The following is a 27,915-nucleotide window of genomic DNA, read 5'->3' as shown; positions in this document are numbered from 1 at the left end:
ATTTCTTTTGAACTTAGTATGTCCATAATAAAATCTACTTGTGTATTACATTTTGAGACCACATTCTTGTAAAATTGGTATATAAAAAAGATAAGAACACTTAGAAATAACCCGTTGACTTGAAAAGAGCCTATTTTTAATTCACCCATAGAAAAACACATTTGAGCTTTGATTTTTCTATTATTGGACTAAACCAAATTATAAGCCGAATTATCCCCATCTTGGATATTTCCTAACGTGATATTTTAACCCATTTAAAGATATGGTGCTGGATTGGATGTTTGACAAATAACATAGAAATGAGTGCATGAAATTATGCAAGTTGCATACATAGATGCATTGCTAGCCCAAGGGAAAGGAAAAAAAAAAGAAAAGAAAAGGAGAAAATGCTAAAATAAAAAAAAATATGGGACAAGAGATGCAATTTCTCAGGCAAAGTATAATATAATAGAGCTTGAAAAATGCACCGTGTAGTTCATTATATATCACATAAAATATAATTGTTTAGAAGTCAAAAAGAGAATTCATATTTTATTTTATTAATTTATTTCTCTAATACAATCTATCCTTCTCAGTCACCTTCGTAGTAATAAAATCTCGTGCTATTAAAAAACTTTTAATTTTTTTCTTTAAATTTTAGTTTTTATCTGTCATGTTCAATTTTCAGAAATATAACTACCAAAAAAAATGTCATTAATGTAAATTTCTTATATAAGGAATCAAGGATCATGGTCAAAACCAACATACATTCCATCTATTTTCAAAACATTTTTAGAACCGATGTTAAATTCTCTGATTCCCAAGAGTCTATTACTATATATGTCTTATAATATGCCTAGAGAATTTAAAATGTTACTCTTCGAATTAATTAACCATATATTTTGATTATCATGCATTTAAGAATTCAAATAAATATTGGATTCTGAAGACCATTTTATATATGGTAACATACTAAGAATAATTCATTGTTTCATCTATATAACATGAATACTGATGAAAATTACTCACGATATTGCACTAGTTATTGGACGATCGATGGGATACGCCGTTGTTATCATCCCCTTGGTATTTCTTTCCTTTTGGGCTAACCATCTCCATGCAATAGCAATAGAGAAAGCTCCATGCATTTTTGTACATTATTACGAGGTTCATATAATTAATAGTCTTCCTCCAAATTCCGCTCCACTGGTGATCCACTGTGCATCTGGAGATGATGATCTGGGAAATCATACACTTACTTCTAAACAAGTCTTTCAATGGAGCTTTTGCGAGAATCTCACTAAGAGTACGATGTTCTTCTGTCGTTTTTCATGGGGTTCAAAAGAAAAAGCCTTTGAAGTTTTTAACCGAAAATTGAAAGGGGATTGCTACAGTCATTTGTGCTTCTGGGAAGCAAGGGCCGATGGTATTTATAAATCCCACGCGAGGGATCAATCCTTCGAGAAGTACATCAATTGGTAAGACAGGAAAGGAACTATGATAGTCTATCTCACATTGATTAGAAACTAATAAGACAAGCAACGAATAAGTATTAGTCAAAAAACTCACTTGCCTCCGTTGGATATTACTTTCCGATAAGTTATTCGTAATCGAATTTTAGGATGCATTAGGTGTGTTTCGAGACAATCTTGTGTCCAACGGACTTCCGAGCCCAGCGATATGAGCATACATTTTTCTTGTATATTTAGAGATCAATTAATTATATTAATGAATAATAGACAATTTTTATATATATGTCTCTTTTGTATTTATCAATGTATTTCATTTCTGTTGAAAGAGTAAAGCCGGAATCGAGTAAAAGATCAATTTATTCATGACGCAAAATGAAACATATTTTATTGTATTTTTATGTTTTTAGCAAAGAAATGAAACATTTTGCAAATGGTAATAGAAGTCAATATATACCATTTGTCGTTATGTAATCTTTTTGTCATTATTGAATTTATGTTTTGATATAATATAAAATAATTTAAAATAAGTGGTGTAGTTTTGATGTTGGGATTTGGGAGACAGGAGTTATTGTTCATTGTCAAATCATGTTTTTGAATATATGTATTTGTTAATATAACTATGTATGTATTTAGTATTTTGTTTGTTAGTGAAATATAGTATATATATTTATGTTAAGCAATATTCTTTGTTGAGGATTTTTTTTTTACATTTTAAATAATAATTACAAATTTAATGCATAATTAAATACATTGTAGTATTGTCTCCAAAATGATTTTGTTAGACTTCATGGACTGAAAAACCATAATATATAAAATTCAAATAATTATTTTTTTAGTAGTAATTATTGATTAGATTTGACATACATTATGTATTAAATAATATATAATACATACAATACAAATAATTTTTAAAAAAAACAAATAAATCTCATTTGCTTTGGTGTGGAATGGATTTTTTTAAAAAAAAAAAGAAAGGAAAAAAATTATTTTAAAAAAAAAACAGCTAAAAATATTTTACTTCGGCTCAAAACCCAAGCAAAATATATACACACTTAATTAAAGTGTGGAAAATACTAAACCAAATATGGATTTGATTTCGACCCATCTAAAAAATGAGCCAAAACACAAATCCAAATATAGGGCATATTTGTTCCCCTTGTTGTATTTTTGTTTCCCCAAATTAATTTGTTATGTTACTATAAAGGATGAGGTGCATTTCTGTAAAAGATCTGGTCATAATTATAGCTGGATGTGATATTTTATTTATGCATGTGAATGAGTTTGTCTATAAAGTAAATATCCATAAGACAGGAGATAAATCCTTCAATAATGCATAGATCAAGTATGATATTAATTGTATATGAGTGGAATCTGAACTGACGTTATATTCAAGTTCAACGATTATGGACGCTGGAGAGTTTTTTGAACAACTGCATAAATTTTATGTTTTGCAACTATTTTTTCTTTCTATATTTTCTCGAACAACTGCGTAAATCTTGCTAAAGGGTTCATAACAGTTCGGATGTTATCCAAAGGAGTAGATAAACAAATTCAAATATATATAAATACAATGAAAGAATAAAAAGTGATTGATGTGAGCAAAAAGGCTCGATGATTCAAAAGTCTAACTTGAGATTCTTTCCGCCTTTGTTTGCAAGTTCTAAGAACTTGAGCCTGCAAAATAAACGTTAGTATTCTGACATTCAAGTTAAAAAATAACGTACTAAAATAAAGCAAAGTGTGATTTCGTGTAATCGAGTGCAAAAAGTTACAAATTTTGAAAGAGGGGTTTAGCTATTTTTCGGCAGCCCCTTGGATCAAGGGATGGGACAGAATCCCACAATATTCGAGTTTTGATTGAGGAGGGTTATTGTCACGGGTGGGATTCCTTGATCTTCAAGCAAGTGGTTGCCTTTGGGATAAAAATGCCTTCCAACTTGTGCTATTTGGTTGCCATGTGTGCTAAATTTAGACAACTGAAGCTTTATTCGTACCAATATAATGTGGCAGTAGTAATCTTATGTGAACCGCCACTTGGTGTCCACGAAGGTGTGGCCTCCTGCCTAAGCCGATCATTGAGGTTCTCTCGGCTTTCATAATCTTTTCTTCCATATGGGTCGTTTAGGCGCCATTGGGCCAACAACTCTTATGGGAACCAGTTATGAATTTGAGATTACATTCCAAATAAACTCAAATATTTCCTTTACCGACTTGATTTAAAAATATGATTTATGGAGTATATAAAGAGATCTAAAAGGAAAAAAGGCTTCATAGCGAAGGACTTTCTGACAACTTGATAAAAAACTTACAAGTTTTGATGGTTTTCCAAGGAAAAAACTTCATCTAAAAACATAGCGTCGGAAATGACTTTGATCGTTATTTTCCTAGAGAAAGCACCTCTATTGTGGTCTTTGAGGAACAATCGCCTGACACTCAGGTTGAAATAGTAGATGCCCCTGTTGGCCCGAGCAACAATAGGAAGGGGAAGAGAGATAAGGGGAAGCGCAAGAGTAGGAGCAGGAGTAAAAGCCAAAGTAAAAGCTCCCACTCGTCCAAATCGAGCTGGCAGAAGAGACAAGAAGCTCGTGAGGCAGCAGATCGAGCTAATGAGGCCCAAAACCACGACAAGCTGCGATTTCAAGAAGAAGTTTGGCAGCAGGCCAGGAAAGGACTGCGATCCCCTAACAGCAGGGCGAATGAGATGACAGGGGACAAGTTGATCCCCAACTGGGCGATCTCCACCTCTAGCAGTGTCTTTTGAACAAGGGCAAGCCAAGACTCTTGGGAGTTGCATAGGGCCTCCTGCATGGAACACGATAAAGTGGTCCTAGCCCAGACCTCACATACTCGGGTAGAGGAACACTTCGCCCATAATATAGAGCAGGTAAATTTCGATCCCTTATACTTGATCATATTTTCTTTAGTTATCTAACTTAGTTGTTTTGCAGGTGATCGCTTTTGGCCACAATCTCTCATTACAATGCTAGATGTGGAATCATGTAAAGGTGCAGGGTCATGCCAAGATTGCTGAGCTCAAAGCTGCGATCTCAGCTAGAGCAGAAGTTGGCAGATATTACTCAGAAATTTCAGAAGGCCACGTCTGCTGCTAAAAGAGATCATCAGATGGATTTGGAAGCGGGCAAGCAAGAGGCCTTCATGGTTGGTAGCGAGGCTGGAATAGAAGAAAGTCGCCTGACCTTCCTGCAGTCGAGTGAATACAAAGATGCCCTCACCCAAGCTCGTCTGCATGGAGCTCGAGACTTCATGAAGACTCCTGCTTTCAATGATGCAGTGGAGACCAAGGCTGCAGACTTCATGATCATGGGCTTCGAGAAGTGTCAATCACAGATTCAGAAGCTTAACGGGTACGTTGAAGGGTTTGATCGTGCCCAACTCAACCATGCTTTAGATGGCAACTTGGGCCTTACCCTATGACCCTGAAACCCCTGCAACCGAGGATGAATTTGTTTATCTGCTCGAAGAGATGGACCAGGAGACAAAGGAGGATTAACTTTATCAGAATAGATGCATTCAATTTCTTAGATCGCATAGGCATCTTCTCTGTAACATTTTGTTTGAGTAGATGTATGTGCGATCTGATTTTTGTACATGACTTTGACAAACTCTCAATAGGTCGCTTTTCTATATGAATTGACTATCATGAATGACAAAATATTTTGCCTTAAAATCCTTCAAATCTTTTAAATTTTCATAAAAGTTGATCTCTTTTTAGCTCGCACTAATACCTTGATTAATAAGGATAATCTTTCTTGGATCGCAATAATGCCTTGAATAAGGTTGATCTTTTCTCAGCCTGTAACAATTCCTTGAATAAAGATGATCTTTCTTAGATTGTAATAGTATCTTGAATAAAGATGATCTTTCCCAGATCATAATAGTTCGTTGAATAAAGATGATTTTTCTCAAATCGTAATGATATCTTGGATAAAGATGATCTTTCTCAGATTGTAATAATATCTTGATAAAGATAATCTTTCTCAGATCGGAACAGCACCTTTGATAAGAATTATCTTTTTCAGATTGCGATAACTCCATTGATAAAAATTATCTTTTTCAGATCGCAATGCATAATGGAATAGTAGGTAAGACCCCTTACAAGCAACAAAATTTACTTAAATAAAGAATAACCTTTCTTAGGTTTATTTATAAAGAGCAATTAGGAAGATTGAGGTCAGTCTCAGACGTTTTTACAAAAGAGAGCCTTTTTCAAGCTTCAATCATCAAATTTACATGACCTTTTTTAGGTCGTCTACAATTCATTAGTCTGTTCCAGACATTGTGTCAAACTCAAAGTTTTTCCTGGGTCGCAAGGTTTCACAAACAAAAAACAAACCTTTCTTAGGGTGCGAAACTCTACACTTTCTCTTTCAGACTCATCCTGCCTTTTGCTTTATGCATAAAATTTTTTCAAATTGTGAATGTTCCATGGCCTGGGTAGGTCTTTCCCTTCCATATTTTGAAGGGCGTAAGTCCCCTTCTTTTTTACCTCCACAACCTTGTAGGGACCTTGCCAGGCTGGATCGAGTTTCCCCACATGCCTAGATACCTCGACCTTTTTCAAGACAAGGTCGCCAACTTAAAAAATCTTGGGCTTCACCCTTCTATTATAGCCCTTCGTTATGAGACTCTTGTATCGCAGTATTTTTGCATACGAGCGATACCTAGTTTCTTCGAAGACGCTAAGGTTGAAAGATCTCCCTTATGTATTATCTTGTGGATCATATTGGCGTACCCTCACTGTTTCTTCCTCGATCTCCGCTGGTATGATCGCCTCAGTTTCGTAAACCAGAAAGAACGGGGTCTCTCCAGTCGCGAGCCTTGGAGTGGGTCTGTGAACCCATAGCACTCTCGGCAATTTTTCAACCCAAGATCCTTTTGCCCCTTCTAGTCTTTTCTTTAAGTGCTGAAGTAGGATCCTATTTGTGACCTCAACCTGCCCGTTCGCTTGGGGGTTCCCGACCACAGTATAATTTTGCTGGATTGTGAGCTCCTTGCACCAGGCCGTGATCTTCTTCCCTTGAAATTGTGCTCCGTTCTCTGAGATTAACACTCTGGGGGTATGTCAAACCTGCAAATAATACATTTCCAAATGAAATTTATCACCTCTTTCTCAGAGATCCTTGTCAGTGCTTTTGCCCCCACCCATTTTGAGAAGTATTTGACAAACACGACAAGAACTTCCTTGGTGTTGCTGCTTGAGAAAATGGTCGTACAATATTGATTCCCCACTGATCGAAAGGACATGCGATCTTACGGCTTTAAGTGGGGTCGCTGGCGCGTGTAACAGTCCTGCAAATTTTTGACAACTCTCGCACTTATTAGTCCTTCGCATCTTCGACTACGGTGGGCCAAAAGTAACACTGCCTCAGAATTTTTTGTGCCAAAGATTGTCCTCCTGAGTGGTTTTCATAGCTCGCTCCACGTATCTCCCTCATCACGTACTGAGCCCTTTCATAATCTAAGTATTTGATTAGTATTACTTAAGTGTCCTTTTATACAGTTCTTCCCCCAACAACGTAAATCTGTTTGCTTTGAATTATGTTCTTCCTGCAGCAATGGGGTTGTCTGGTAGGATCCCATTTTTCAAATATTGCACAAGGGGTGTCTTCCACGATCCCATTTCTTCAACTATATTGATTGCGCTTTCCTCAATCATTGGGGTTGTCTTAATCACCACTGCAATCTTGTTTTCTTTTACTCATGATACCATGGCTCCGAATTTAGATAAAGCATTTGCTCTCACATTCTCGTCCCTCAGAATCTGATGTAGTTGACACTTATCAAATTTCTTCATCATTTCCTTAACCTTCTTCAGATATTGCGTCATGGACCATTCTTTGGTCTCATAAGATCCTTGTACTTGCATTGTGACCAGTTGGGAGTCTGTGTACACATCTAGCTGTTTCACCCCTCCTTCCCATGCTGTTTGCGATCTTTGAATGAGAGCTTCATACTGGGAAGGACAGCCTTATCGCGATCTCTATCTCAATACCCTTGGGTCCTTATAAGAATATTCCTGTTGCTCCATTGTTAGTACTTCAAATTAATTTTCTTTTGCAGTACTTACAATGAAACAAAAAGTATATATTGCTTTACTACTTTGATTTTGTGGGCTTCTCTTGTGAGATCTTGCCACTTGCATTAAATAGTGATAGATGAACACACAAAAGGCATATATGAAGCTAGTAGGAGGAGGTGTTAGAATTTTTTTGTGATGCTCATAAAGAATAATTAGTGAATCATAACTACGAAGATGTGATTGGTGGTAGCAATCACTGTTTGATGAAAGTTTATTCTTTTCTGGAGTGCGTGCTTTTGAAATGTTAGAGTGACTCCATTTAGCTGAAGTTGTCAAAATGATGTTGTATAGTAGGAGCTGCCCGAAGTGTGCAAGTCAATTACATCATTTTATCAGAACCCACGTTTTGTTATGGTATCAAAGCAACTTTGTGGACGAACTGACAGGAGAGGGTTTTGGTATCTTGTAGATTAGAGGTGAATCGTTCTTTGGGCATTAGACTATATCGGTACCCATGAGTATTTTAGGGTATTAAACCATTACGCATACCCATGAGTATTTTAGCGTATTAGACTCTATCCATACCCACTTATTTAATTTCATGGATCTAGAATAGAGTAGGGTTTCTTACCCATTTGGTAGGATAGTATGGGTATGAAAGTTATGTTTTTAATATGAATAGGCTAATACCCTACCCATTGACAAGCCTATTGGTGGTATGGTATTGAATTAACCCAAAGTTACAGTTTTACAACTTTCTTGTGCACTTAAATATTGCAAAAATGATATTACTTCAAATCATCGAACACTTCTAGACCTAAATTCATTTTCCCATACAAGCAATGTTGACCAATCATCTCCTTAAGTGCTGTAATGTTTGAGAGTAATTATATTCATGCTATACAGAACCAATCCCACACATAACCAAAGAAAGAAATTGGAAATAAGTATATAGAAAAATTGATAAGAGATATTTCCATAAGATAATAAGAAAATTCAGTGAATTTATAATTTACGCGAAAATCAATCGCATGAGGCAACTGAAAGAGCTACTCTGAGGTCATTTGAAGTTTGAGATACATACATTCTGTAAGTTTCTATCTCTTGTTAACAAAACTTAGGAGTAGAGGAATCAAAATAGCTTCCATTCGCTCGATCATGTTTAGAAAATATTAACTCCCTGGAGACCGGTTCATGGCCGTTGAGGAGATTTCCCATGCTCTTAACTTTCCTCCATGATTGTGCAGCAGTTGGCGGAGTGAACATGCCAGCAATTACCTTTCTATCTTGCGACTGTATTTCTTGCGGTTTGTCAAACTCCTGGCACATGTAAAATAACAAGATTAAGAATGAAGATGAATACAAAAGACAAGAACTTACGTACATTAACTTTGCAAACAAAAAAGGGGGAGCTTTGGTGTACTTGTCTTAAAACAAAACAACCATAGCACTAATAATTCGTGCTTTTTGACATTGCTTTACCAAAAGTTGTATGAGATGTTAAAAATTGCTACTTGATCAATGAAATTTAAGATAAATACAATCGAAGAGAAACATTGGCACATACAGAATTTTACCTTTCTCTTATCACCTTGGGAAGAGCCCGTTCCCATTTCCTGCAGATAGTAGTCATAGTAGTCACTGAAAATTGCTTCTACGAGGTGGGGTGATTGCAAGAATTTGCAATGAAGGGATGCTGCCAGTAGTATTAACTTCTCAATGTGTTCAAAAGTAACACAAAGCCGGCTGAGGTCTTCGATGACCTCTGAATCACTAGTCGTATTATATGCTGTCATCGAACAAACCATTTGTGAGTGCTTAAAAGTGCTTCAACAAAATAAACTAAAAAGTGAAATGTACCAAACGACATACATTGCATATATTTCAGGATAGATGCCATAGTGATGTATAATTGTCCCATTTTTGTGGTCATCTGCTTTAACCCACCAAATGATGTTTGATTAAGAATGTCAGCTGCTGCTCTGAAGGCAGTAGATACCATTTGTGACAGCAGCTGATGTGGTCTCAGCGTCTCCAAATAGTGAAGAACCTAACTCCCGATGACATAACAATTAAAAGCTGACCAAAGGATAGTAATAAAAGAACAATGTAGAGACGATGTCCAAAACATAGCTACATGCCTTAAACATGTTTCTTTAATGTGTCAACTCATACAAACAGGCACAATGGCAATATAAGGAGAACGCCCAAACAAGTAAAGCAAGTTTGCATAGATTTCCTTGTTCAAAGAACACATCAAATTCTACCCAGGGAAGTTTTTCCACTTACATTATAGGAAGTTTCCATGAAGTCTAGTCTGCATTTCTCATATATGATTTTAAAATCCAAAATGACTTAACATGAAATCGTTTTCTTCTATGCTGCTCTTCCTGAAATTTTAATCATCTACTTTTTCCTTAGTATGAACCACCAGTCTGCATCACTTGTGGTGTTCTATTGACTTTCATGTTCAATCTTATGCTTATTATTCGTTATTCAAATCTGAGGATATGTTATTCTGCCAAGCCATTGCTGATAGCTTCTTTACGAGTTCGCTGTGTACTTGAAAAGTCTGCTTGAAATCAGCACACCACTTGCAAGATTTGCCTAAATTAAAAGCTCTTAAGCCAATCAATGTGCTACTTTCACAGAACCTTATGGTATATTATAATCCTTATTTGCAGGAAGGAGAAACCACTAATGGTAATCAATGTGAAAGACCACCAACTGAATTAGACACATGATGTAAGTATTTATTTCTAGATCAACCAAAGTGAAACTGCAAAAGAACTAGATCAACCACTAGACTAATACAAGAAGAGAAATAGCTACAAAAACAAGAAAAAGATGAATACCTTTTCTCCTTCTCTGTTTGGATCTAGGAGTGGCTTTTGTTCAGAAGCTGGCAAAGGCAGAGCTTCATTCCAAATCTTTCTCCATGAGTTCCCAATATCAGACATTCTCTCTGAAAGTCTTCCTCGAGGAGGCCACTCGTATGCGGACTCTTCCTCTGAATAAGTTCGAGACTCTTCAAGCTTCTCACTGCAATCACTTTCCCAATCTTTTGGTGAATGCCATCGGATAAAATCTTCAAAAACAGCATCCGGATTAGCTGCCTTGAATGCAGACATGTCTGTAGTCATATTGAGACACAGTCTTTCCTCAGTTAAAATACTCAGCAGATGGAGAAGACATACTTTACTAGAAAAGTTCTAACAATAAACAGGAAAGGTCAAAATATCATATTGGCAAAAATTCATAAAAGATGATTGGGTGTCCCTGCGTGTTTGCTTTTTGAAACTAAATCACATTGACAAATGAAAGTAGAAACTACACAATGCAGTCATGGATGATGCATATTAGAGATTGTTAACTTTCCATAAAACATAAATTTGTATTAGAATGCAATCAATTTTATGCATGTCAATGGCTACGTATCATGTGGCACATAATATATACCAACAATGGTATTTTGGTACCCTATGCTACCCCTATCCAATAGAAAAACCACTGGACTCTCAGACCCTGACATACTTGGGTGTACCTAAAATGTCCAGAATTTTGGACCCAATCATTTTATTTCTTGCTTTCTTTTTCTTTTTGGGAATTGGTTCAAGAAACCAAAGTTCCCCAATTTTCACAATCACATAGAATCAAACAATGAAGTTTCTTAAAAATGCACAAGGCAGTTCCAACATGTTTCCCTTGAAAAAATCACAAAACTACATTACTAAATTACTGATAAAATATGATCGGACTCGAACAAAATAAAATCTGATTATTCGAACTTTTAATTAGTGGAAGTTGATTATCATTTATGTGAGTAGGTCTTAAAATTGTCTAGATGGTCGATGAATAATAATCACTTTAAAAATCATTCTAGTGAAAGAAAGAAATTTAAGAATGGTCAAGAATGAATTAAGTACAACAAGATATGGATAAACATGATTGCTCACTAATTCTTAGCACCATATTAACATTGCAAAGGGGTGAGGCATCCTTAAATCAGGAAATCAGGCTTATTGCCAAAAGAAGCAACCGTGACAGCATTATGACTTCGAGTCCTTAATTTCTTACAACCTCAAACGTACTAACTTTTCAAAGAATTTTGCATATCATAAAAACTAATACTCAGATGCTAAAATAATCTTTCATCTTCATTATTCAAAAGAGTATATTGTTGATTCTGCTGAAAGAGAGAAGGTCATTATGCACACAAAACATGACGAGAAACTAGTTATAGAGGAAAAAAAAAGCTAGTAGCAGTATGAAATAAAAAGCCCTCGCATGAAGAACCTAACCTGATGCCAGAATATCCTTTTCAAGTTGAGCAGAGAAGCTCTGCAACAAAATGGGGACAATACTCGTTAGTTAACAGTTAATGAGTCAGTGGTCTTCACAAGCTTGTACTTCTTACTGCTAAACACGAAAGAAGTTGAAAGTGGCTTCTTAAACTTCAACCAGCAATGAAGTTACTATCTCAATGAATACCCAATGATCTAAACACTTACATAACTTGAATTTTTGAAAGGAAGGATCTTATATGAAGCAAGAATTTGGAGTTCCAGGACTTCAAATGACTAAAGAAACTAGGCGAATTTTAAATCCCTCAAGATACTTGAAAAAGTAACTCAAAATTGTTATTTGAATCGTAAATAACTCAAATTATCCGAACAAACTTAATGGATTTGCTATTATAGACTCGAAATCCCAAACTATCCCTTAAATGCAAACACGGTCTTGGCTAACATGGTGAATGATAAATACTTGACATAAGATGCTTGTTAACACCTTTCACCAAGAATAAAAATGTAACCACTGTGTTAAAATCTTATCAATTTCAACTTAGAACATGCCAGCATTTTTATTACATAAAGCAGTTCCCATTGATGAGGCAGGCAAAAGTTTCTAAAAGAACAGGCCAACAATAATCTTTCAGGAGGAAAAGATTGAATACTGCAATGGTTTAATCTTACAAATGAATCACCCAATGCTTCAGCAGCTTGAAGTCGTTCTTCATGCATGTCTTCCGTCATAGGAGGAGGATCCTATGGTAGTAAGAGATGAACGGCACATTATTCACTTAAGTGTTGTTTGACGCAAAATAGTGCATGGTGCAAGAAGGGAAAGGGAAGATGCCAAAGATAGCTAGCTTAGCAGTTGACCTGGGTAATTGGAGCTTGTATAATATTGTATGATTTCAAAAGCATCATAGACCCTGCAACCCGGGATGAGCTCTTCCTGACAATTTGAAGAAGCTCAAACTAAAAGAAGCAGAAATACAACAATATCTAGGAATAAGTACAAATTACATTGCAGAACCAAACAAGCAATTTGGTTAACCACTAGGATGAATAGGACTCAAATTCCTATTCCCGAGTAGACCAAGTTGGCAAGTATCTAGCATCCACTACTCCTATCGAAAGCACAAGTATTACAACATTATAGCAAGTCTCAGCATGTCGCAGCATAAGGACTTGCATCCTCATAATCTGTAGTACTCAAATTTCAATAAATATTTACCAATAGCATGCCTTAACAATAGTCACTGACCTCTGATACACTAAAATGTGACACATATTGAATCCAATGTCCCCTAGAACCAATTAATCAGACTCAACTGTCCAGTGCAGAAACCCAAGCCATACATCACATCCAATAATGGTGTATTAGATCCATCTGTTTTATTGCTTACCATTTTCCTTTTTCCTTCCTCTTTTATCTTTTTCTTTTTCATTTTTTCTAAAATCAATTATATTCTGCATCTTTTGCATCGATTCTGTTGCAACTGATAATACTACTAGCAAGTGACAATGTTGCTAAAAAACTGTTAAAATTTAGCAAATATTACATGGTTCTGATTTCTGAGATGAAGCACACACAACAAAAATAGATTTAAAATTGGAAAGACAAGAGATGAAGCGGATGGCCAAGCAATAGATAGAAGCCCTTAGTCAACAAGTCGTTGTTCAAGAAGTGCCAGGCAATGTGGATGTGTGCTTGAAGACTGAGTTTTGTACTCCTTATTTCAATCAGAGAGAGTTGATAGTGTGGACACCAATTAATCAATGAGCATAGCATCATATTAACAAAATTTATCATCTATATAGAATGCCTGTATGTAAAGTTAGAAAATGGCACTATATCCAACTTCAATTATTAAATGATTAAATAGACTTCAACCACTGGGAGTTAAATAGATAATACATAGCAATTATTTAGAGATTCTTGAATTATTAGTGCAGTAAAGTAAATATCATCAGAAAGAATAGATCAAGCTATTTGTTTGGTGCCGTCTCTAAAGTGAGGAAAAGACTAGCTTGAACTGATTAATATTAGAATTAGCTCTTGCTTTTCACCTGTCATTGTTACCGAACCCTTCACAAGCACCAAGAGAAGCTGAAAACTTTGTTTGAATCTGCATATTTTGCTGCAGTCAAATACAGATATCTACAGGTTAACAAATTTAATACAACTATCACAAGGAACTTCAAAATAGACTACCTGTAAATCAGCAGTAGCAGAATCATCATGTCTGCCAATATCATGCCCTTTACCCTGAAGACTCTTTTTATTGATGCATATAGCAAGCTGAGAACAGTATAAAGGATCAGTCAAATGGTTTTCACCAAAGGATTTTAGTTATATACATAAAACTGAAATAGGAACACGTTTTTGTTCTTTAAAGAGAAACGGAGAAGAGAGAGCAATCCTCATAACATGAGAATCTATCCGACTCCAAAGACATTATGGAATAACCAACCAGATCATAAACTGAAACCTACTCAAGGTCCTTGCTGCAGAAATATGTTGCAAAGCATCATTGATACACATATCATATGGGTCATCAGTAATGATGAATCCGAACTCTGGAAGTCTGATTATATACAATAGTACATATATGACCTCACATATAGAAATCTTTTTATTGCAGACACATTCATAATTGTATATTTTTCCTGGTTTTCATTGCATTAATTTATGCCAAAAATACAAGTGTAAAACTTTATGTAAGAAAGAAAAAGACCATGATATGAGTTGACAACAAGATATCACTGGAAGAGAAGTTACTGAAGATTCCCTTAGGTAATCTGAAGCAGTTTTACCAATTTGAATCTTGAGCTTCATAATTTTTCAGCTTAGGGTACATGCCATATCAATTATCAATTTTATTAAGGAAGCTACGTGTGAAGGAAAGTGGATCAACAGCCGTCAATTTAAAATTGTTCAAAGTCACACATAGAATGTATAACTCGACAACAGTACAATTTGTTGTATAGCAAAATGCTAGACAGTCCAGCGCAGGGGATGCATACAGATCCAGATGGATAGACAGTACAGGAAAACCAACCATGTGCAGTTTCTGATTAATCAAACAGGTCGACAAATCGATTGCTCCGTCTGATGACATTCTTGGCAATGCATGTGATTCTTCCCAACACCAACGAACCTCCCGCACAAACTCTATCCAGAGCACAGCGATGGCTAATCAAACAACAAAATAATAAAGGTGAGATAAGCATAAAAAGATAGGGGGAAAAAATAAAAAAAAAAGGTCTGCATGTGAGGGTAGTCACTTCATAAGCTCATAACCAAGAAAAATACCACGTATATTGCAGTTGCCAAACCAAAGAGCATGTAAACAGAACTGTCCGAAGAGTGAGTCAAGTGGAGAGCCTTTAATAGCTCGAGAACTTTTATTTTCATCCAGAGAGGAACCCACTTGAGCTTCTGTAACTGCAGGAAGAAAAGAAATTAACTAAAGCAACAAATTGTCACCATGCATCTACAACCAAAACCTCCACATCATGCAATTAACAAATCCTCTTAATACATTGTAATCCTGAACAATGACTTATAATCTAAATAGACAGTTGAAGTTTATAGCAAATACAACATAATTATGAATATAATACAACATGAATGCTGTCCTAACCTCCTAAACTTTCTGCCTTCCTTTGTGCATGCTTGCAAGCAGAATACAAATTCATTTACATTTGGACTAACAATTTAGATTGTTAGAAGAAATAAAACAGCAATATCATGCTTGAGAAGCAGCAACAATCCACTATGTGGATTTTGAGAAGTAACAGACACCAGTAATGTCACAAGCATAAGGCAGACAAGGGCTCTTGTCTTTTATGAGATTAAAACATGATGTGGCAACTGAAGGAAGAGACAATTTGCTACCCTCATGGAAAAGATCTTTTAGGACGCGATCAAGAACTGTTGGCGGAGGTACGACTGCTGAAGAGCTCAGATTTTCAGAAGCTGACTTTTCAACTGCTCAATTAAGAGAAAGAATGAAATAGTCAAAATCATTGAAAACTATGATATAAGAAAAAGAGCAAAATATAAACTACAGTGCAGCATTAAACAATTCTCATTTAATTCATCAATTACACATATAAGATTTTAAACCTGACAGAAAATCTTCCATATATTGAGCCTCTAGTGACATCTCCAATGCCTTAACCAAAAGGCGCAACTGTGATGCAAATCCAATTGTGTTTCCATCAGAAATATCACTGCTAAACATGGATTAATAGACGTTATTTTATCACTTCCCAAACAAGGAGCAGATCACTACAATGTCCATAAATTGAAGACCATTATTTTTAGACTACTACTTCCTTCAAAACAACATTAACTGATTGGAGAACACAAGCTAGAAATATTTTCCCATGAAAATTGATCCAAATATTACAGCACCAACATTTCCAGCATTTATGTTCTTCCATGCCGTGATGTTTTAAAGCAACAGTTCAGTTATCTGTTTGCAGAAGGAAACAGCTCACAGGTTTCTAGACTCTAGAGGATGTTCAGTAGAGAGAAAATAGGGGTATGTTTCTCAGCTACACAGCAAAAGAGAAGAGGAGAGAATAACTTGCGGAGCAGATAAAAGTGCATGATATATAGAGTAATAGCATGGCTATATATGCAACCTTGGTATGCAGTTCCGCTATATTGCGTGTTTACTATCTGAAGGGATAGGAATATATCTAATATCATCAATTAGTGGGACAAAAACAATAATTATAGGCCCATGGCGAGCTCGAATCAGAGAAGAGACTCATAAAAGGAAAATGTTTGGGCCAACTCCAAATAATTTGGATTTTTATTTCCACAAGGGCCTTTGTTTGAAAACAATTTGGAAGAATATTAATGGGAAAGCCAGAGAGTGAAACACAACAAACCCAGTATTGGAGTCTACATGGAAGCCTGGTTTGCATCAATGGAAGGGTTGTGGACAACGATAAACATCACCAGAAGGATTCTTGTAGATGAGGTCCATTTAATGTCTTCACCAGAAAATTCAAATATTTGAACAGGCGGGTGAAACAACATATTGACTGATCATGAAAAGTGTAAGACATGTAGAAAGTAAGAAAAGAAAAGAGAATGTTGTGTATATTACTAATCATTCCACCTCTGTATATAGTGGTGGAATTAAGATAACTACAACTTAGGCCTCCTTTACTTGTTGGTATTAAATATGATATCGTGCCTAGTCATGTTCTATATTTCATTTACTTTCAATTTGCCCATCCCATTAATAGCATCTTGGGCCTAGTACTAATTTGAATTGTGGCAGGATTGTCATCCCAATGTTGATAGTGTTATTATGTTTTCCCATTACCCATCGAGTTGGTATTAATTTTTGTGTACCAATAATGAACTCAGAACAGTACAATTAGTCACTCATTTGCCCCTCTCTCTAGTTAAAATAACCCAACAACCCGGCATAGTTATTAAAGAATGTCAGAGTGTTTCTCTCTACTATAGGAGTTTTCTCAAGAATGCTCCTGCTTCAAAGATGGCCAAGCAAGAATTTGAGTCATTTGCTCCAAGTGAAACAGTTTGTATTGAAATAAATAGGTCATTATTGTCTTCATTTCAAGCACCGATTTGCCCTAATTTTTCTGTAAGGGAAAATGATATAGATATAAAATATATATATATATATAAGATGTAGGGCTGTTTTGTGGAGGAAGATAGAGAGGAAGGGCAGCGGTGTTGGGTGGAGGAAGATGGCAGGGGGGGTGCGGCGGCGGGGGTGAAGACATAGTTATTAAAGAATGTCAGAGTGTTTCTCTCTACTATAGGAGTTTTCTCAAGAATGCTCCTGCTTCAAAGATGGCCAAGCAAGAATTTGAGTCATTTGCTCCAAGTGAAACAGTTTGTATTGAAATAAATAGGTCATTATTGTCTTCATTTCAAGCACCGATTTGCCCTAATTTTTCTGTAAGGGAAAATGATATAGATATAAAATATATATATATATATAAGATGTAGGGCTGTTTTGTGGAGGAAGATAGAGAGGAAGGGCAGCGGTGTTGGGTGGAGGAAGATGGCAGGGGGTGTGCGGCGGCGGTGTTGAAGACGAGAGAGGGATCGAGGAGGGAGACGAGGGAGATGAGGGTGTGCTGGCGGAGGCGGAGAGGCAGGCTGAAAAGGGGCGAGGAAAGTGAGGACGGTGGGAAGAGAAGCAAGCGGCGAGGGGCATTGCAATTTTTCACATGGAAGAAGACAATGCACAGAGGTGCCAGTAAAAACTTTTCCTTTTCAGAATTATTTATAATAATTTAGTATAATAAAAATAATGAATTACGATTAACTAATTAATTTTAATTTCCAAAAACTTATAAATTAAAAATTATTTTTACTTTATTAATTTTAATAAGTATTTATTATAAATTTTAAATTAGAGATAAATACATTAATTTTAAAAATAAAAATTTCTTTTGATGCTAAAAAATTATAATAATTTGTCAATTTAGATATATATTTGTTATTATTTTATTATTTTTACATTTATAATATTGTAATGAGATATATTATTTATATTGAAAAATATTATTTTATATTTTGTGATAGTACTATGTAACATTGATGTTTTTGTCTAATTTCAAATCTTATCTCTTATAACAACTATAATAATAAATGCAACATAAAATTACCACACAATAATCATTCAGTAATTCATACAAAGTAAATAAACTATTAAATTATCATCTTAACAAATATCCCAACATATCTAACCTCCTTTAATCCCATCCATAAAAGTAAAGGAGGCCCTCAGTGGATAACAATCAAAGATACCTATCCAAAACAAATAACAAAAGATATTCACAAATCCTAAATATTCTAACAATAAGGATTAGCATCACAGACTCTCAAAAGTGAACTTTAGGTTTGAAACAGTGAAAAACTGTTGGTTTCCAGTCTTAACTATTCAAATGGAGGAAAAGAGCAACTAAGATATGAAAACAAATCCGCTGCTATCTACATATAGTTAATTCTACTAAAAGTCCCTTGTAATCTCCATACACAACTCTTCTTGATTAGTATTGCATGTCATGCACCATCCTACTTCACAAGGACTTCAATGCAGACGCCAAAACTAGATACATTTTGATGGGAACATATAAAACATTTCATGCACATGGAGAATGAACATTTCATGCACATTCAAAGTAACAGAATTCTTACAGATTTTGTGGAAGACTTGGATACAAGAACCAACTATCAGCTTCCATAGGTGAGGCATTTTCTAATTCAGCCATATCCAGAGAACTTTCAGCTACTCTCTCAGACCATATAGCAAGCAACTCAAATCCTGCATAAGGTAACTTAATAAATGTGAGAAAACTATTGCAGGACCTGAGTGATATTTAAGAAATTCAGGAAACTAAGATAATGCTGCTATTACTCCAGAAAAGCATCACCAAACAGTAAAAAGTTTTGTCAGGGACGCAATTGTGTCAATATGCTCCCTGTCAAGGTGTCATACATATTCACAATTCACAAAGATAGTTTCCTCACTTTTCCCAATGTCAGAAAAGAAAAGGTGCAAATCTACAAGATCCCAGGATCAAGTTTGTTATCCCATTTAGTCTGGTAAAATTAGGAATGGTATGATCTTCCATAGTCTAGTTACTAAACAAAAGCAGAGAATCTAGAAAACACTATTTTCTCCATTGTGATTTCCCATCCTGGTCATAAGCGACATACAAAAAAAAAGAAAAAATCAATGCTATTATAAGAAGCAGCATATTTACCTTTGACTGGATCCTCTGCGGAGTACCACTCACTCCAGGGACAATCATCATCCCATTGCATTCTGCCAGTGGCTTCAGTCTCAAAAATTTCACCAGTCACAGAAATGTCAGCATCAGCTCCTTCTACTTCGTCCTCATCTTCATAGGTAAGGGTCCTGTAGGTCAACTTCGTCTTGAAGTGGACTTTGAACTTCATTGATAAGTCCACTGCAGCATAGGCCTTTGGTAATGTTTGAAAAGATGGAATACCACATCAGTTAATAGAAATCTCTAAAATTACATAACAAAATTATTAAGATTGAGAAATGCAATGGGAAATGTTAGTCTTTCAGCCATAACAAGCATTGGGTTCAAGCTTAATGATGAAAAACCTATGCATATGCACACAGTTGCTATCAGATTGTAGATCAGTTCATAACAAGACAATATTGAGTAAAAAGTATCACATAAACCTAAACCATTACGTAAGAGACCAAATGCCAATGCAAGCGCTCATTAGCACAGAAATGAATTCCTCAGTAGCTAAAAGCTGAAGGAGAACTAAAAGGTGCAAAACTATAAACAAGACATCTGAATGCAACAAAAAAGCATAGTCATGTAACATGAATTCCTAACTTTAAAGCCTCAGAATATAACAAAATACTCAATTTGGTAAGTGAGAAACAATCATATTCTAACTGCACAAGGGTGTTCTTTGACACTGGGAATGAAAAGAACATGCAAATTAGAATTGAAACTGCGAATGTGTAGAACATACAAATTTAGAAACAAACAGCTCATACAATCCTTCCATATGCATAAGCTTTACTGGAACCTGGCTACCAATGTAATCAGCTTCAAATCTTCTAGTAAAAGCTGTTCCCATGTTTTGAATACCAATATAGGCTTTATGAGAGGCATAATGAACTGGAACAAATGCAGGCCAGTTGCTGCAATGGACAAGCACAAAAGAGATGAATTGATAGATGCACTTACTTAAAGGAAGAAACTGAATCTAGTTATGCATAACAAGCAGTAACCTATATCAAAATTCAAATCAACAGAAACAAAAGCAAGAAAAAGAAACTTTTGAGACCAACAAAGAGCATACATTTTGAGACATTCTGTACCCGGTGTGAACTTCAGATTCTGCTAACTGAAGCCTAGAGCTAAAAGTCTCTTATTTCATACTAATAACTAATTTAAATGTTCCAAAGACTTCAACATTTAACTTCAGAGGAGCAAAATTGTCTCAGTGCCACCATTTTCTTAGAAACCTAACCAGTTCCCACAAAAATTTGGAGTTTCAAAGAGCATCATCACATAGTTGAAGATAGGGGTAACATCGGAATTTTATCGGATATCATATCGGCATATCCGTGATTGTATATACGTTTATGTAGGTTATTATCAATGAAACTTCATGATCCAATCCTATTTGACATTTCATTGGTTTTACTCCCATTTTTAGTGTTATTGAAGAGTTCGTTCTTAAAAGCAAGTGGACAAAAACAAAACCATTAATTACTGAAGGATAAATCAAGACAAAACCTTGTTTGTGTTCACTTTTATGTTTGTCGTTTGCTCCATCATATTCTGCTTTCTACATGGGAAAGGGGAATGATGCAAAGACTTGCAGTCATCTAGTTTATACGCAATTGCTGTGCACTTTGATGTACACAGACAGACATACATGACTAACCACGTGATGCTTGATTATGTGACAGCTTTAATAATCTTCAGAGTTCTGTTGGCATTATTGCTATGTCAGATTTCAACAGATATATGTATACTTTATGACATTTTCCACACAGAACAGATTCAAAAGTTGTATAAATCCTACGGATGTTGTTTGGTGCAACTGATGCGGAAATATTCTTTCTTAACCTAGTTTTACCCATAATCTTCCGCAATTTAACCAATGAAATGCAGAGACACAAATCAGCGAAATCATGCCACACTGTCAAACTTAGTAAATCAAGATGTTTCTGGAGTTAAACCACAAAGCAGAGCTCTACCATGTCACTGGGACCACAACAGATCATGGGTTTCTCTGAAAGCTAGCTTATCTGCCTCATAACAAGAACAATAAGTTGGCCAACTGGTTTTTACCCCAATTTATTTTTCCTTTTGCAAACTAAACCACAAATATCCTTGTGCTCAATCCTACTACTCCTAAGGCATGATCTTAAAGCTATAGCATAAATAATCAAATCAAGAAATTGGAACGGGAAAAAATTGGAAGAAATCAAAGGAGTTACAAAATAACACTAGCCATACCATGAACAGTTGGATAAAGCAATGGCAACTGCACTCAAAAGTTTGCTAGCCTCTGGTGCATCAAGAACTACTCCGCTTGCACTTAGTGGTGCAATCACCTAAGTGTTTGCAAAAAAAATAAGAGTAGATAAGTGACAAACATGAAGAAATATCTGAACAGAAAGATCATCAGATTCACACACACAACATATATATATATAGTTATACACACATGCGCACACACACACACACACATATATATATATATAGAGAGAGAGAGAGAGAGTGCATGTGTGTGTGTTTTTTTTCCTTTTTTTTTCTTTTGTGTGTGTGTGTGAGAGAGAGAGAGAGAGACCAAAAAGTCCTTCACCCCGAAAGAGAGTTGCAGATCATGAGATAGCTTATTCCAATCACCCGCTTCACCTGAGCTAATGAGAATTATAACTAAGATAGGAAGCTAGAGAAAGTAATCTTGTTAAGTTATGCAGCACCATTGACAGTACCATTGCTACTTTTTTCAAAATAGTACTCCATGCAATAGCTTTTCATAGCATACTTGAACTCAGACTTGACCTTGTGCAAAACCAAGAGAAGATCCATTTGAACTGCATCCTTTGCCTGTGACCAAATAGAACATGAGATGAAGCTTCAAGCTAGAGCCTAACTAAATATCTGGCATGATCAAACGCAAATTAATTTCTCAATAAAAATACTGCGCGCAAAAACAAAACCACTTCTGGTTATTCCAAAGCGGAGAACCTAAATATCTATAGTCGCATGTTGCCGACAAAGAATCCCGAACAAATATTCGTCCCTGAGTATCACTATGGTACAACCAACTTACATATTTCTCCAAGGATCATGATCAAGGTTGAAAAAACAAGGGCAAGAAATAGAAGACAAAAGAAAAATGGAGAAATTGTAGGTGGGCAATGGAACTATATTCAAGAATTTGGCAAGGTTAAGTTTCCAATAATAACAGCTCTTTCCAGTCTACATTTGAGGCGATGGCTGCCAAATATTAACAGGCATGTCCACCTCCACCCCCATCAACTGCAGCATCATGTTTGTCATGAAATCACTGCACAAAAATTGGTATTCTTTAGGTTGGCATTGCAATGGTTATTTTCGGTTCATAGAAACCTAATCATGAAGACAATGATATATAAAACGAGGCTCTGCCAGCTAGGATTTTTATGTCCACTACATAACAAAGACTGAGTTGTGATAATATAATTAAGAAAAAGTCTGACGACATTTAATAAAAAGGGCTACAAAAATATATTAGAAGTTTGACCCACACCACTATCTGAATTTGGGTTCAAGTTTCAACAATAGGCAGTGTGCAGGCACCAAAAGAGATGAAATTTTATGCCTCAAAAGGGAGGCCTAGGTGATGTAGCCTTGCCAAGTGTGGGCTATCTACCATGGATACCTGAGCCTTAGCAGAGACACATATAGCATTGAGTAGCTGAAATTAAAATAGAAAGGTCATCCTTCTCAAATTTAAAATGACATAGATCATGATTATCAAATACAACAGGGTTATAAGACTATAAGCTGAATTGGTTAAATGATGTAAATCCACAGAAGTTCCGTCATAAAAGCACCAACTATACTATAAATCAATTAAGCAATAAAATGGCTTTACCAATAAATTCTTTGGTCCATCAGCCACCCAATGCCGACACACAGCTTCTATTTCGGAAATGAACCTAACAATTGGCAACAGAATTATCAAGTGATGTCCTCATCTTTTGAGTTATATCACCTAATAAAATGTACCCAAAGTGGACTATTGAACCTCTCCCATGAGGAGGCCACTGTAAAATCATCAAAATGTTCAAACTGCAAAAAAGAAAAATTAGAGGGGAAAGGAAAATGAGAAAGAGCACAAATCAGATTGTGTGTTGACACTCAAACAGAATATGATGAGCAACAAAGTCCAAAGGCAAAAGTTCTATGTGATACCTCCTCTTCTTCATTATCATCATCGTCCAGATTGCTTTTTGAGTTGCTATTATATGCCATTCGTAAAGAAACTAATTGCAAAAGTCTCACCAATGAGATCTCTGAATTTTTCAACTGCCAAGACAAAGTGATTATTAGAGCTTTTGGGTTATAGTGATTGTTTAGTATTACTAAAAATGAATTTTTCAAAGAAAAGAAACATCAGAAATCTATTGTTGGATTTTGACAATGCCCAAAAGATCAAAACTGGGGCTAAAGTGACTTTAAAAGGAATGATTTAATACAGTCCAGGAAGCTGTTTGCCTTTTTCCTGCCAAAACTGGAAGTGCAATTTTTCTATATTCATATAAGCCTACATGTCAAGATACCCTAATTGTTTGTACAGAAATTCCCAGAAAACAACCCATAGGTTCTTCTCTTGATTGAGCAGATGTGGTCAATATGCTTTGTACTAAACTTGTTGAAGAGATGAACTATAACCAACCTATATCTTTTGATCAGAGGTTGAATCGGTTAGCAGAAGAAGAAGTAAGCCTGCGATATGAATTTTATATTTGAAGGTTTGATTAACTAAACATTGGATATGTTCACTTCGATATACCCTTTATTTAGTTTGTTAAAGTAGAAGATAACAGTTACAAGTTACATGTATTTAAGAATAAATGCAACCGGAAATTACTGACAATACTGGAGGCATCCCTTACTACCCTCTCGAAGTGTTACTCTTCATTACAATAATGTCTCTTGGCTACTGTTTTCCAACTATTTCATTTTTGTTGTATTTAGCAGTAGATTTATCGCCTTAAACAAAAGACTATGCAAAAGGCCCTACAACCTAGTTAATGAGTATCTAAGTATATTTTAAGTTTTACTTTTCCTTTGAGCATTCTAGATTTTTTTTCACTAGTTATAACAACTTGGACACCCTAAAACAGTGGTCCCAGATGCACCCCTGATTAAACACATGTGAGAAATTATAAAAGAAAAGAAAGAAAAAAAAAATCTGGTATCGTTAAAAAGGAAGTTGTGGTTTATGCCATAACTTCATCTGTTATTAGTTAGATTAGGTTGAAATACATGGGTCTGAAAAGCCGTAGTTATAGCTCTTTAAACAGGAGCATATTTTTTAGACGCAATGCATGGTGAATCAAGTAAGTTTAATGGCACTCATCACGTCTTTGCTATGTCACCTTTTCCTCCATGCATCTCTTTGCAATGATGCAAGGACAAAATTGATTCATGGTTTACACGAAGAAAAGCAATAAACTTCTGTCTTTCCATTACAGTAATTTAACTTTCTGCTAGCAAAGAACCTAGAGGTATCTGACTTTTCCCAAAGAGCACTGAATAGATTCTCTAGCTTGAATCAAGTTCTGACTTTCCATTTGACATGAGGGTGCTTTACTTTGTGCACGTATGAAAACGTGGATTAGCTAATCTGCTAGCAAGATAATTAGTAAGCTCGGATACAACTTATAATTATACTCTTTAAAAGTGTTAGTAATATTTGCTAAATGATGACTTTTGGAGGAAGTACACTAGAGATGGGTTTAGTGGCCCAGCCATACACCAAACACTTAAAAGACGCCACCATCATATACACAATGTCTTGTATTATTTCTGTTTTGGTTGGTTGTCTTTTTCGGCAGTACCCATTCATCAAAGAAAACTAACAACGGTGACAAGTGGCCTTCGTGATTCCTAATATTTCTCATGTTTTCACTCCAGAAAGACGTTTCTTAGATAGATCATCAATTCTGGTTCTTTTCCTTTTTTTTTCCCTAATGAAACACTAATTTGAGGAGGATGAATTCAATCAAAAAGCTTAGAATCTGAAACGTCTGAAAGCATTTCCCCAATTCAACTGAAAGCATATCCCCAGGCTGAACACAGGTTAGTTATCAAAACCCTCAATCTCCTGTTCCTGCAACCCTCTATACAACTTTTCTCCTCAAAAACATAATGAAAATACGAATTTCTTCCAAATCTTACGTCCTACTGCATCAAACAGCATTCAATCCCAATACCAATGAAAGTTAATCCCAGAAAAGAAAATTACTAAAAGATAAATGAAGTGAAATCACAGCACATCAATTAGAGCGTTGGATCAACAATGTCAAAAATTCATGGCTATCATCGAATTAAGGAAAAGTTTAATACCGTAGATCACTTTGTACCTCACCGGAATCTTCGCAATCGCCGGAGGGAGAACCGGAGGAATTTCCATTTATTTGCACCTTCTCCTACTCGATTCAAGTAGAAAAGGTCCCATTAGTAGATTTTCATTTACCTTCAATCTAAGCCTTGCAATCGCTTGGTTTGTCTATCTTCTCACTTTGAATGATCGTTGTGATTAGGATCGTAGGAGATCGAATTTAATGGATTTCAAAATGAGATTTAATTTAAGTAAACAAACATTAATTCTTCAAGAGATTGCTACAATTACTATTTCAAACTATGCGTTTGAGTTAATCAAATCCGTGTTACTTCTTATCAAAAGAAAAAAACCCGTGTTACTTAATGGACGTTTTTTTATTTATTTTTACAATCCAATATGATAAAATTAAATGAGTAAAATTCATACTGCATCCGAATTTTGACACTAATTTATACTAAATATTAAGGGAGATTACCTTTTTTATATATCTTCTTTTTTGTCCTTTTATATTTAATTTTTCATCTAACTACACGCACATTTTTACAAAGAATATAAGAACAACTATTTCTATTGCTATTCCATTTTGAAAGAAATACTTGCTAAATCAATAGATATGTATTCATTACTGCACAAATATTTCTTAATTAAAGAGAGAGCTTGTGCGTATTTTCTAACCTTTTCTTTTCTACTTCCTTCCAAGTATCCATTTTCAATGAAGTGTATATTGATTCTTGATAAGCCTTTCTAGTCTTTAACCCACTGCACTTTTAGATTCTTTGACAATGATACTACCTTTGGTATCTTATAGCGTATAATCCCATTAGATGTTCACAAAACCTTCCAAACTTAACTCCAATAATCTTATGAAGTTTTCTTTGTTGAGTTTTAGAGTAGTTGTTGCTATCTTCATGGTTGCAATTCATTCATCTATCAGCTTCTCAATGTTTCAGAAGTCGATAACATTATGGATGCAAGGACTGGAGCATTGTCTTTGCTCAAGGTATATTTTTAGGCACTCTTCTCAGGTTCTGTCCTGAATTTTCTCTTAATCTGGTTCCATGAACATCTGTGTGGCGTTGCTGTGGAAATTCGTACTTTCTCTCTTTGGATGATCCTGTGGAGGATCATTCGTACATGCAACCTCCCAACTAAAAAAAACAAGAAGCATAACACAAGGGGTACAAATACACATAACAATAAAAGCACAGTAACTTCCCAACTAAAAAAAACAATCAATAATGCTTCGGCAAGAAGCAAAACCCTGACACAGGGTGTTTTTCATGCACATAAGAATAGAAACAGTATAGATCGAAAGGCCTACCTTAACTGCTTCCAAATCAGATACTTTGTCAGCTTTTCCCCTCACAAAAAGCCTCCTATACTACCTTAGCTATGTCATGTCATGGAAACAAACAGAAATCTTTTGTCAGGAGCCAACAGACATACATGATCTACTAAGCTGGAGTTGCCACACCACTCCCTAAATGAAATTACACAAACATAATAAATAATTCAAAAATATAAATACCAAATATGCAAGTGCAAGCAATTCAGGAGTACTTCCTCCAAACATTCTGTTACTAGTATCAATGCAACTTGATCTTTGAACCAATTGCTTAATATTAGACATTATGTAATTTTTGTCCCAATTAAACTGGTTCTTTTAAGCAAAAGCACTTGCAGAGAAGAATATGCATGATCTACTTGACCAGAAAGAGCAGGCATAGGCATATGTAATAACCCTTATGGAAAATTTGAATTAATGATTGCCAAAATCCCCATAGATTTGTATTCTTGATACTGAGATCAAGATCAATTACTGACAAAATTAAAATTTAATTACTATTTTACCACAATACACACAAATATGAAAACAAGTGCTGGAAACCACTTGCTGCCACACAGAACCATTCCCAGATTTTTTTAAAGAATACAAAAAGAAGCAAACATGACCATCCTGCAGAGACTCCTATAACCAACTTGAGCAAAAACCGC

The 27,915-nt window shown here is 35.5% G+C and overlaps 1 protein-coding gene across 1 annotated transcript; it reads right to left on the bottom strand.

The window, feature by feature from the left end:
• LOC105174176 (rab3 GTPase-activating protein catalytic subunit) lies at positions 8,444 to 26,256 on the bottom strand. The gene is made up of 23 exons (XM_011096185.2): positions 25,940 to 26,256; positions 23,763 to 23,876; positions 23,596 to 23,639; positions 23,443 to 23,506; positions 22,295 to 22,409; positions 22,147 to 22,214; positions 21,813 to 21,910; positions 20,311 to 20,482; positions 19,554 to 19,773; positions 18,985 to 19,111; positions 15,913 to 16,022; positions 15,682 to 15,774; positions 15,097 to 15,228; positions 14,843 to 14,976; positions 13,996 to 14,082; positions 13,851 to 13,921; positions 12,657 to 12,732; positions 12,468 to 12,539; positions 11,793 to 11,832; positions 10,347 to 10,624; positions 9,364 to 9,541; positions 9,069 to 9,280; positions 8,444 to 8,811 (listed from the first exon to the last, which is right to left on the bottom strand). The coding sequence occupies exons 2-23, from the start codon at positions 23,820 to 23,822 to the stop codon at positions 8,599 to 8,601; spliced, it is 2,664 nt and encodes an 887-aa protein (XP_011094487.1). The 5' UTR covers positions 23,823 to 23,876; positions 25,940 to 26,256; the 3' UTR covers positions 8,444 to 8,598.

This window comes from Sesamum indicum, linkage group LG11 (assembly GCF_000512975.1).
Source record: "Sesamum indicum cultivar Zhongzhi No. 13 linkage group LG11, S_indicum_v1.0, whole genome shotgun sequence".
In the NCBI taxonomy this organism is placed as follows: domain Eukaryota; kingdom Viridiplantae; phylum Streptophyta; class Magnoliopsida; order Lamiales; family Pedaliaceae; genus Sesamum; species Sesamum indicum.
The sequence above is the reverse complement of the archived record's forward strand: the minus strand, read 5'-3'. Positions and strand labels throughout refer to the sequence as shown.